Source organism: Melozone crissalis, unplaced genomic scaffold (genome assembly GCF_028551555.1).
Source record: "Melozone crissalis strain CALT ecotype California unplaced genomic scaffold, PUWL_Pcris_2 ptg000034l_1, whole genome shotgun sequence".
Lineage (NCBI taxonomy): Eukaryota > Metazoa > Chordata > Aves > Passeriformes > Passerellidae > Melozone > Melozone crissalis.
Window position 1 is genome coordinate 16,803,143 of NW_026535812.1, and position 12,579 is coordinate 16,815,721.

The 12,579-nt window shown below is 43.0% G+C and overlaps 1 protein-coding gene across 1 annotated transcript in view; it reads left to right on the plus strand.

Moving 5' to 3' along the window:
* Positions 1–12,252, plus strand: part of ARMC9 (armadillo repeat containing 9) — a 56,473-nt gene extending 44,221 nt beyond the window's left edge. Inside the window, exons 23-26 of the mRNA XM_054282543.1 lie at positions 928–1,052; positions 4,412–4,526; positions 7,944–8,113; positions 12,118–12,252. Of these exons, the coding sequence (XP_054138518.1) occupies positions 928–1,052; positions 4,412–4,526; positions 7,944–8,113; positions 12,118–12,140 (433 nt within the window). The 3' untranslated portion in view covers positions 12,141–12,252. The remainder of the gene's footprint in view (positions 1–927; positions 1,053–4,411; positions 4,527–7,943; positions 8,114–12,117) is intronic.
* The last annotated feature ends 327 nt before the right edge of the window (positions 12,253–12,579 follow it).

Sequence of the window (12,579 nt, forward strand, 5' to 3'; positions counted from 1 at the left end):
TTTCATGCTAATTTTTCTATGACTTCCCAGTGCAGACAAGGCTCTAGTTACTTCAGATGAATTGTCATGGGATCCCTGTATGGACAAGCTCTTGCTGTATGGAGCTGAGGGAGTCAGGAAATACTGGAAAGCTGCCTTCTTTTTCTTTTTTTCATTTTTCCCTCCTTCTTTAGCTGGCTGACATCACTCAAGGGGGCCTGAACTACTTAATATTCTGCTAGCTATTTCCTTAGAAACTGATTTAGCTGTGAAATCATTAACTGCCTCCTTGGACTGCATCCTTTTTACTAGAAATGTGGTTTAGTTACCTTAACCTGGGCAGGGAAACTTTCCATGTCTGCCAACTTCTTTCTTCTTTTCACACACTTTTCACACCCTTTCACTTGTGCTGTGTTTTATGGCTTACTAGTAAGCAATTGTGTCCCTGTTCTGTCCTTCAGCTGCTTCAGTTTCCCACTGATCCACTTCACTTGTGAAATCAAGAGTTCTGTTTGTTGCCTACTTTAAGTCAGTGTTGCATATTGCTCTTTAAAGTGAAATCCTTGGAACATTCAGAAGCAAATCTTAAATCTTTGAAAAAGCTAAGTATTGAAGATCTTTCAGGCCCATTTTACAGTCTTTTTCTGTAAGTGTCATGATGGTATTTTGGGTCTTCAGACTGCAGGGAGTTATGGTTTCCTTTCCTCAGCTCTTTTATTGCAGTAGGAAAAAATGTTAATTTCAGATATGTTTGATGTCAGCTGGTTTGAGGGAGCTACAGTCAAACAGTTTAATTACATCCTTAATACTGGTTTGCAATATGAAATTTAAAATAACTTCAATGTGTACTATGTCATTACAGGCAATTAGAAGAAATTAGAATTTACTCTGAGTAAACTTTTTATATTGTACTTTTTATTTCACCTTGCATTCTCCTTTCTCCTCCAGGCCAGAAAATGGTTCCAGTTCCTGTCACGACAGGGATGAGAAGCTGCAGTCTCCAGCAAGTGGTGCCTCTTCCACTTGTGGTGGGAGACAGTCCAGCATTTCTGACTTCTGCATTTCCCCCTCATGTAAGGATGGCCTGTGGGTGCTGTTCTTAATTGCTGACGTCTTCCTTGACTGGGGCAGGTGTGGGGGGCCTGGACTGTGTGTTATAGATTGGGGATTCTCTTAGTGTAGTGTGGAAGTGGCACTCTTTTATAGAGCCTGGGTCAGTCTGCAGGGCCTTGGGGCACCCAGCAGGCTCCAGCTCCGGCTGAAGAATGGCCACAGAAGGGAACGTGTGGCCAGCAAACACCAATGGTGTCACTTACCTCACTCTATCTTGCTTCCTGTGAGAGTTCCAAGGATCAGACCCAGGGCTTCCGCTGTGTGAAGGATTCTCTGCAGTGTCCCCTGCCCAGGGAAGGAGCTGCAGCCAGAGGCAGTGCACTTCCCACCAGGCAAAGGCCCTGGCTTGATCAAATATCCCTTGTTTGGATCTAAATGAATCACTGTCTGCTGGCACCTGCGGGCTCTGTTGGCTGGATCTCAGTGTTAGAGCTGAAGGCAGCTGCAGTTATCTGCTGAGATTTGCAACTGCATTCAGACCATCCAGGGCTGTGGAGGATGGGCAGCCTGGTGCTGTGTGGCTGCATTGTGGGTGATGCTGCTAAAGATTCTGCCCTTGCAGCTTCAGCTGAAATGAATGCAAACTCAGCTGGGCCTGAGAGCTCAGAAACATGTGATGGAATTTAAAAGGTTATAGCCTTCTGAAATACTCAATAGCTGAACTTCTGATATCCACGAGATCCTGCACCTTTGGATGCTGGAATTTCAACCTTCCTGCAGGGATTCATTAACATTTGCAATTACAGATCTAAGGCAATTTGCTCAGCAGTCATAGATAAAGGATCTTGCAGCATATCCGGGACAGAATTATTAATAAGTTCAGGCAAAGTGTGCCTTTTCTTTTCTGAAAAATATGCTTTGAAGCAGTAAAGGAATAGCATACTTTTTACTTTCTCTTCTATTTTTTTAAATTTCCTAAAGGAAATGAAAAGGATTCTGAGAAAAGTAACCAAGGTCTTGCAGACAGGAATTCACTTGCGTAATGCCCAGAGCTGATAAATGTAACATGCTGAAGGAGAGGAGGACAGGAGCAGGAGAAGCTCCTGTCCATGATGGGCACTTGGGTTCTTGCTGTTGTGCAGCAACGGGAGCTGCTGTTCTCAGCCTCACTGTGCACAGTAACACCTTGAGTACAGCTCAGGGGGTTTGGCTGCCCTTGGTCAGCAACTCACACCAGCAAAGGCTGTAAACCAAGTAAAAGCATACTGACTTGGCAGTGCTCCTGCAGAGAAGGAAAAAAAGAACATACCTGTGCTTTGTAAAGGAAATTAAGCCAAGTAGTTATCAAGGGTGCTCCTATTTGGTGTTTTAAAGTGTAACTGGATGCAGTTCCTAAGGCATTTTGCAGCCATCCAGAGCCCAAGTGAACAGATTTTGATCTCTTTCCAGTGAGATGGATGCACTCACCTCTGGCACTTTTGCTGTGCTACTGATGCTGTCTGATAGTTTGTTTTGTAGAGATTTGTGAAGAGGTTTAAACAGGCAGCCTGAGTCAGTCAGCAAAGCAAATGTTGTTAGTTTTTGATTAATATTGATTTAAAGTGTTCATGATGAAGATATTTCTGCCAGCTTAAATGTTTAATTTTGTCAGAACTTTGCTTGTAGCCTCTGTTTAAAACATTCTGTTAGCTGCTTTCAGTCAAAATTATATGCAGGTGGCTACTAATAAGACTACTAGATTATATTATTTTCCTGTAGAAAAATCTTTGAGGTCAGAATATACAACATCTTGCTGGTTTTTATATGCATTATACATGTAAAAACACAAATAATTTTTGTCTGTGACAGAGGAAATTTTTCCTAGCATTAATCCAGGCTATAAAATAACACTGAGCTACTTGAAAGATGGCCTGAGGTTTGTTTTGGGTTTTTCCAAGTAGCAGTGACATATGTGCTTGTCTTTCTTATCTTTTGAGATTTAGAAATGAGATGAAAGAAAAAAAGAAAAGAGAGACTGCACTGCTGGAGCCCCTGGTTGTTATGTCAGTGACAGGACTTAATTCTGCAGGATGATAATTGAGCTGGGTCTTTGAACATCTCCACATTTCCAAAAGGCATTGGGGATTGTAATATTTAAATTAAAAAGGCTTTAATTTAAGACAATGGAAAATAAGCCCTTTCTCTTCTGTTGCCTTCTAAGATACAGTAGGGAACAGAAATGTGTAAAAATAATGGTACTGCTTCTAGAGGCTTTCATGATGCTCTGCCAAACATCTCTGCTGTGCAATAAATACGCTGTTTATTGACTTCTGATCTTGGTCTGATGGTCATTCTGCAGTACCAGGAGCCTGCTTATTTCAGAATATTTGTTTCCCAGCATCTCATGAGTACCTTGGGACTCAGAGTTTCATGCAGCCAAGTCATGAAATGAATAGTAAGAGACAAAGAGTGAAAAAAACAGAATAAAGCTTCATGTGAACAATTAGCCTCCTCAAGGGGCTATCTCAGGGAGGCAAAGTTTAGCCTCAAGGAACCTTGATCCTCTTTTGTTTACCAAAAATGAGCATCGTTCTTTAATGTCCTCCTGGAAGTATTTGGTTGTTCTTGAATTGGTCTGATTTTGTCTGGGTCCATCCTCTCCCCCTTTATCCTTTGTTAAAGAATCAATAATTCTTGCACTCTTTTATTTTTTGTCTCCTATGGGCAGAAAACTTGTGGACCAAAGATGAGCCCTGGTCATCTTCCTACACTTGCTATGCTGAATGCTAGACAGAACATGTGCTGGGCAGCAAAATGCCTGTCTGAGAGTGACCTGATCTGCATTCTTATCAGCATGAGAGAGCAAACCAGGACAGCAGCCTGTCCTGAGCATGGCAGGAATGGAGCTAGGGATTTTCCCTAAACTTTCATTGAACTTGCACATCTTGGTAGCCTTGTGGTTCTAAGCAAATTGAGTGTCCTTCACTTCCCCATTAGTGTAAGGCAGAAATTGAGTCTGACAGAAGTGTAAAACACTTCTTTTTGTCTGCAGTGGCCCTGTTACTGTGGATATGTACAGACAACTGCAAGGGGTTGTGTTCCTGTGGCTTTAATGGGGTATTGGATGTAGCTGATGTGTGTTAACTGCAGGTCTGCATGCTCCTATCCCATTGCAAGTGCACAGTGTGGCCAGTTTTATTTTCCAACTGCAGAGGGCTTAAATTGCCACCTGAGCTGTTTTGCTCAGGTGATGAGCCCTAATAAACTCTGCTACACAAACTCAGTAGCCTGCCAAAACCTCAAGGTTTCCTTCACACAGCAGGAGTAGTGACTTGATTGTATTTCTAATAAAACTGTAAGGAGACAGCTCCTCACTGAACTGTGTTTCTTTTTTAAGCAGCAATTGAAATGAAGTCATCAGGCCATAGAATGGACCAATGCATCCCAGCTGGTGATGCCTTGTCTTCTCAATCTGCTGGCTTCACTGAGGACAAAGTAAATGGTCCATCACACAGGTATGATCTATCCAGAGAATACCTAAAATTGTAAGAGGAGTCTGACAGGGTTTACCAGCTAATTCCATGCTGCTGTAAAGACAATCTGTGAAGTTACTTGATGTGTGATGTAGTCTGGCCTGAGACAGCTGTGGTGGTGCTTGCCAGACAAAATACCCTTTGCTGTGCCAGAGGCAGCTGCTCAATTTCTAAGCATCTGGTTCAGAATGAGAGAAGTCTCAAGCAAGACATTATTAATGAACTTCACATGTATGCTCAATGCAGCCTTCTGAAAATAAAACTTCCTGATTGCTTCCTTATATGACTCAACAGTAGTCCATGAAAATCATTTATTAGTAAAGAAATAGGGAGGACTGTGGGGACAGGACAGGAATTAACATGCAGAAGGAAGAAAAATGAAGCATTTAAGTGGGTTAAGAGTGCTTAAACATGCTGAGTTGCTAGCACTGCTGACCAGAGTGCTTCATTTATCCACTAGATGGGTATAGCAAAGGAGGCAAAGTTATGAGGTCACCCAGCAATGGGTTTCAACTCTTCCTTGAAATCATTCCTGTAAAATGAAAGGTCTCTCCTTATCCTGCTTATCCTGTTCACCTAAGGCCCTCTGTGAAGCCTTTGTCACGTGTACAGCTGTGATGTTATATCTTGGATGAGAACAAGGAATTAATTAGCAATTGGACTAAAGTCTACCAAAGTTTTCAGAGCCTGCATTTGTCCTTCAGACATTAACAGCTTTTTCCTAGAGCTAATTAGATTGGGCCAAGTTTTAAACAGTGTAGACAAATTTTAAAAGCAAATATGTTCCAGAACTAAAACACAGAATGGGTGGAGATGTGTTAAAGGAAGGCTTTTACAGCTCTTTATGCATCTGATTTTTCAGAAGTGCTTGGTTATTTGTGTCAATTACAGCTCTAGCACTTCAGAAAGATTCTGTGTCTAGAACTTTGTTTCCTTCATGCCTGCAGATGCCAGTCTGTGGTTTGGGGGTTTTGGGGGGACTGGTGGGGCTCTGGTTGTTTGGTTGGGCTTTTTCCCCAGTTGTACTGTTTCCATGGGGAGATCTGAGCAATTATACATTGTCAACAAACTGATACTGTTTTCAGCTGAAGTGATTAGGAGTCATACCTCTGGGCCAGCATTGCTTTTTTTTTTTTTCTGTTGTCTCTTGTAACAGTAGCTAAGCACATAATAGAAGTACAAATAGACCATGCAAATTTATGACCAAATTGTTTGCTTTGTGGTGGAGATAGGGATATTCTTTTTCAGGCTTTGTTTCCAAGAAGCAATAAAATTGGCAGCATCTTGTCCCCCACCTTAGTGAGATGCTTTGCTTCTCTACATAACCTGTTATTTAAAAGGTGTGTTCCCAGTAATTTTTAATATTTGTTCACAATCATATGTATAAATCTCAGGAGGGAATTTATAGGAGTGAAGGCACAGGTGCAGTGTCCTGCAGAGGAAGATCATATCTTTTCACCCTGTGTTTCCTCAGCATGCATGCAGTAATTTGGATTTCCAAACACAGCCTTGAGTTACAGATACAGGAATGCAGCCATTCTCAGTTGAAGAGAGCCCAGGGTTTTCTGTGTCAAGGGTCTTTTGTTAATATGTTGGTGTTGCAATACCTGCAACTAGACCTGCCTTTTCATTCTTTCACTCCTGGACGCAGACTATAATTTGTTTGCAAAACAAATAGGACTAATAAATCACTTCTTTGCTCATAGTTTTGTCCACTGTAAGAATTGCCTCCTTCCTGGAGGCAAATACCTGTTTGGCAAATACCAAGACCTTCCTAGAAGAGGTATGTATGAGAAAAGGAGGGCTGAGTTGGGCTCTGGAAGTGGTCACTTCTCTTTCCCCTCTTCCTTAGCAGTGTAAATTGGGAACTTAACTGCACAGAGTTGAGTGAAAGGATGCAAAATCAATTGGAGAGAAGAATGAGATCTTAGTAGTGACATTTCTGCTGCAGTTGTTTTACTTCCACAGGAACAAATGATTGTTCCAACTGATGCAGGTCAGACTGAGTTAAATGACAAAATAAGCAATAACAATGACACTCCTCTATGGAGCTAAAGATGTTTAAATATCTCCGCGGTCCACGCCTTGAGGTTTTATCCTGGCAGTCTTATTTTTTGGTTGTTTTACCAATCTGTTTCTGCTGCCATCTGCCACCTCCTCCTTTGAAGCTGAGACAGGTATTAACACTTGTAATAGTCATAGGCAGAGGGCTGCAGAGATGGTTCTCAGCAGAGCAGTTAGCACTTCTCTGCCCCCAACAGCAGCATATACATATGCGAAATACAGACAATGATGCTATTTAAAATACAAAAGGAACACTTGCTCAAATCTCCCTGCAAGGTGAAGCAGGGCTATGGAAGGGCTAATCAGTACTGACTCAGCAGCATTCCCAGGGGAGGAGGGGAGATCAAATATCTTGAAAATCCCCCTAATCACCCCTTCTGATGGTCACAAAGGGTTCTTTTGATGGAGCTAATAACACGGGGACTTTCTTTTTGAATCGCCGATTTTTAGAGGGCACCTTTCGATGTCCTGCCTTTGGCTCTTTTATTTCCCTTTTTAAACGTGATGAAGTTTTCATGTAGCAGTTACTTGGGTTTAACCTTTTCTCCTCTTAAGAGAAAATCGACTCACTAGTGCAAACATTAATTTAGATTCAGAATTATTTTAGAGACTTGCTATTTCCTGGTAGCCTCCATTATTTTAACTGTGAAAAGCTATATTTATGCTGGGGGCAAGGAAGGGCAGTGTATCCTCAAACAGTTATTGACAAAATTTTAAAGAATGGTATTTTTTTGCAGACTGTGAAATAGCAGCACCTGCTTTATGTTCTCAGTGTCAGCAAGGAACCTGTGTTTTTAAGGAATTTATTTTAGAGACGCCATCACAGCTTTTTGCTCTCTTGACAAAGCCTTCAGGGCGTTCTACAAATCTTATCTCAGACAGGAGCCAGGGAGGCTGCCTATGTCTGCCAAGACTGACCTGTACCTGGAAGAAATCCTGGTGTCTGTGCCCTAAAAGGATGTGTTCCTGTGCTGTAGCATATCTGTGTATTTTTTGCACCCCAGAACGAGTCACTGGTGTGATAAACACAACAGAAAACAAGCTAAAGCTCAGTTCCTGGTTTGCAGGGAATTTGAGTGCCCGTGTTCACTCCTGTTGTGCAGAGTGAGGTTTGGGCAGGATGGAGAGGTCAAGAGCCAGGCTGGAGGCTGTGCAGTGAGCACACGGCCCAGGCAGTGCCTGTGGTGCCATGTTCCTTTCCATTTTGCAGCCTCCCTGAGCTTTGAGCACCTGCCAGGCTGTCCCAGCACGCACTGCAGGTTTCACTTGGTTGCAGCCTCACTATGCAGATGTGTTTCTCCATGCATTGCTGACCCTTTCCCTCTCCTCCTCCAGTGACTTTGCCCTGGCTTTCACCAGCAAACCCAAGATCCCGCGCACTCCTGACGGGCAGAGCAGCAGCCCCAGGAAGGGAAAGGTCCCAGCCATTGCCCCCCAGTTCTCTCAGTCTGGACCCCAACAAGCAAGCCATCCAAGCTCCTCAGGATCTTCAAGGAGTAGACAGAGTAAGTGGAAAATGCCATCATTCTGTTTGTCATTCCTTGGGTGAGAAAGGAGGGAGCGTTGTAGAAACTCTTCAGGAAAGAAGTGGTAGGCTACAAATGTGCCAGGAGTATATGACATTGTGCTTGTCATCTGCAGGATGTACAACCATGTAATTATATCCTGCTGAACACTGCTCCTATTTCCAGGCTGTCATGTGAGCAGTTAAAAGACATGCTTTTTCCTGTCTCTGGGTGGAAAAAAGTGACTCAAATTCTCAGAAGTTTTTGGGGAAGCTTATGAGTTTCAGATTAGACCTTCTCTAGATGTCATCAGATTTTTCCTTTACTTTAGACACTTGTTCATCCCACTGAATGGACCTGCATCTGTCATTGCTCTGCCTATGGGCACCCTCCAGGTGCAGTTCTATGGCAAGTTTTACTATTGGCACAGTTGAGCAGATATTTTCTGTGGCAGTAACACCTAGAGATCAATCAGTGCAGTAGAAGTGCCCTTTCATTTGCAAGAGTGAAATTTCCAGATATGAGTCAGGACATTTTAAGGTGGCAATCACAAGTAGGCCACATTTTCCCTCTAAGTCACATTGGTGTGACACTTGTGACTTTAACCAGCTAACACAGATCATCAAGTGCAATGTTCCAAACTTATTTCAGGGTACCCAGGCAGGAATTGTAACAGAACCTGCTTCAAGGCTTGAACCAATTCATAGAAGTATTTCAAGTTTCTTCCTGTAGAGATAGAAGGAATGGTGGCATAACACTGTCTAAATCTTTAAATTAATGCTGATGTGGATGTGAACAAGAGGCACGAGCAAATACAGTAATAAGATGAGAAGCTGGTTAGTAGCAGCTGAACTTCAAGACTGTGATAAAAAATTTCTCATTTAAGAAATCTAGAATTTTTTTCTTCAGGTTTTTTGTGTCTTCTGGATTTGTAGACTGGTCATTAAATCTCACAAAGCCCTATTCCAAGCTTTTTCCTTGGGACCATCCCTCACCCTAGGCTGCTTTACCGGGTTAGGGTTAGGGTTAGGGTGTAACTTGAAGTCGGATCCCTGGGTGTGTCTGCAGTGCAGCTGGATGTAGAGCAGATGTCAGGCAGCCCAGGAGATGGCTCAGGGCAGCTTGGTAAGCAGGGTAAGCACAATGTGCTGCTTCTGGCAGTCTCCTTTCTGCTGGAGACTGGTACTCCACAGCCATGTGGCCATGCTGTGGCCTGCAGAAGTTTATAAGAACTTCATCTGTGGGGGGTTCAGAAGAGAGGGTGGCTTTGACGTGAGGACGGAGGAAAATGATGGATTCTTGCTTTGAGCCAGGCAGCACAAGCTCAGTAGAGAGGAAAAATGGATCTTGGATGCTCACACATCAGTAAACACGTGTGGAGTGTCAGTTGTGGTGTTTTTTGGGGTGGAGGGGGAAGAAAGTTGCATTCTTCAGTAATGAGCAAACTTTTTCTCAGGTGTGTGGATAGGAAAAGCTGGATTCTAATACAACTCTGTGTCCATCATCAGTGAAAATGGCAGGAGCATGGCATCATAACAAGTTTAGTGATGATTATTTGATCACAATGCAACATTAGCTCTATTCTTTAGCTGTAACTGTTACCTTGAAACATTTGACAAAACCATAGTAAGTCAATACCTTCCCAAGATACTCGAAATGTGTGTATATCATTAGCTACTCATTACAGATAGAGAAAATGAAATGAAGAGAGTTTAAATAACCCAGTAAACCAGTAACAGAGCTGGAAAGAGCATGCTGAGCCTTCTGTGTTGCTCATTCATTGTTCCACACAGTTGCACATGCAGAGAAGTGGTGTGGTTTCGTTCAGGGAGTACAGGTGAGGCATTGGAAGGGAATGTTCTCGGTGGCGAAAGGAGGTTTTGACCTGGAGGCTCCTTGCTTCAACACTCCTGTGCTGAGGTAATGCAGCTGTTTCAGCTTTACCTTTGCTGCATGTGCCCTGGCTTTTACCTCTGACACAAGTGCTCTCTGTTTCCTGTGACAGCAGCCCTGACTGGAATTGGTGTTAACACCCAGGAGTCTGTCCCTGGTTCCTGTTTCGGTTCATTTCCAAAAGCATTGGCCCATGGAAAAGAAGCCCTAGTGAGGGCAGGAAAAGTACAGAGTGTGTGTGTGTGTGTGTGTGTGTGTGTGTGCGCGCGTGCACAAAAAAATCTTCTGCATGTTCTGGTTTCTCAGGGCAGCTTTGCACACCTGGGAGAGTGTCCTAGGAAAGATGTGACAGACCAGTGTTGCTTTCAGGAGGCTCTGGAGCAAGATCCTTTTCCAGGGGCACAGTGTTAAATATATCTTATTTTTAAATTGCTCTAAAGTAGATCACTTGGGGTCCTCTGTGGATTCAGTATATGTGATCTGTTAGTTCAGATACTTGAGCTCTTCTAACTTTTATTGTTTTATTTGTTTTACACTATACCTCTTTGCAGGGAATGTATGCTGAATGTATAGCAAGCATTCCAACTTGCTATGGTCCATTTACCATTTCTCCCAGTTTTTTGCTGGGGAATCCAGGCTATCATTTTCTATCTGTCCACATGTGGCATGAGACAGTGTCAACAATTAAATGATAAGCTCTTCCTGCTAAAAATAGCAAATACATTATTTTGCAAACAACTTAATCTTCCACTCCTTCTGTGTACATGTGTCCAGCCTTCTTGTCACAGAGCACCAATTAGTTCTTGTCCTTCCTGCAGGAACTTTCTCATAGGTGGGAAGAGTTACATGAAGGTTGTAAGGACCAGATTTTTTAAGGACTAAAAAGGGTTTTAAGCACTCACACTGAAACTTGAGTTTCTCAAAGGTAATTCTCAGCTGTTACTTAGAGATGCATGGAAGAGATCTGAAGCAAGTGAGCCCCTAATGTTTCCCCAGTAAAGCTCTGTGCTTACTGCTCCTTTAATTTCCTAGCTGACTCATCTGTAGGTCAAAAATGGTATCAGATGCACAGATATCAGAAATCAGTAGATTCCAGCAGTTGCTGCCTCCCATTTGCCTGCTGCATAGGTATGTAGGATTTTACATCTAAAGAGACTCTGTTCCAGTGGAAGACTAATTTGTGGATTTCTTAGTATTTCTGAAGAAATGCAAGTTTTTATAGCTGATGGACATGATGAGAAAAAGATGACTTTCTGTTTTTACTTGCTGCATTCACTTATTTTAGAGGCACATTTTTAGCTTGATTTTAGTGTTTATTACAGGTGTATTTTCTGGAAACAAGTTGATTTTATGTAAACCTACCTGAACCAGCTGACCGCTCCTCTTGGAGCATGGAGTGTGTGGAATGCCTGAGGAATGCAGAGGAAGCCCAGGTACTCAGTGCAGCTACAGGCCTGGGGCCAGATTCCTGCCTGAGATGCAGCCCCTGCTGTTAGCTGAACTCTAGAGCAAAAGCAAGCTCTTCATATAATGAATATGAAATAAAATAAATATGAAATAAAATCAGCTATGCTGGGATCCTCTGTGATTTCCACTTCCAGGATGGTACAGGGATGACACTGGCAGCATGGCTGGAAAATAGAGTTCCACAGGGAGCACAGGCACCTCCAAATGTAGACCTTTTCAACTGTGTTCCATGTGGACATGGTTGTGTGGTTTAATCCACTCTGATCCTTATTCTCTGTCTGTTCCAGGCAGCTCAGCATGGGTGTGCTGAAGCTGTTTGCAGTGTACCAAGGCACATTGCAGCTAGGGCAGTACAAAAATCTCTACCAGAAGAATGGGGAATGTTTTTTGTTAGGAGTGTAACTGGGCCCCGGTGATGCCCTTTCAGTTCTTTCAATATCCCCTGAAAAGGGGCTGCCATAAATACATTCTGCAGTTCTGAGTTGCAGCATCAGGAGTTAAAGGAGTTAAAGTGCCTCTCTGCATGTTTTTTGTGATGTTTGTGTGCCTGTACAAGTTGAACAAGCATTGCCCTCAGGCAGCTTCTGTCTTGTAAATAAATCCTGCTCTCAGCTGACAGACCCTTTCTGGATGTTTTTCTGCAGGCAGCCAGTCCTACAGGAAGTGAGAACAGTTCCTTTCCTCGAGAATCACCTGTCACATTGCTGAAGGACAGAGCCAGCTTCCTGTAATGAGCTTCACTGGTGACCTGCACAGGAGAGTGAGGCTGTTGGCACTGCAGGGACTGGGGATTATCTGATGGGATGTGTCTGTGGCCTCTAAAACTGCCTAAGACAAGGGCCTTGTTATTAGAATTTGAGTCTCAGCAGCAGCCCAGAACTGACAGAGGACATGGATATTTTCTGATTGTTTGCTCTAAAGTGACATTGCCACCTTGAGAAGGAACTCTTGCTCTCTGCCTTCTGTGTCAGTGTAAATGTCTTTGGAAACAGAATGTAGGCTCAGCCCAGGATTCTTACCAAGAAACTGTATTTTTTACTTATTGCTTGCTGAAGCAGCCTGCCAATTGCTTTTTTAAAATTTTGCCTGTGTGACTGGGCTGGGAG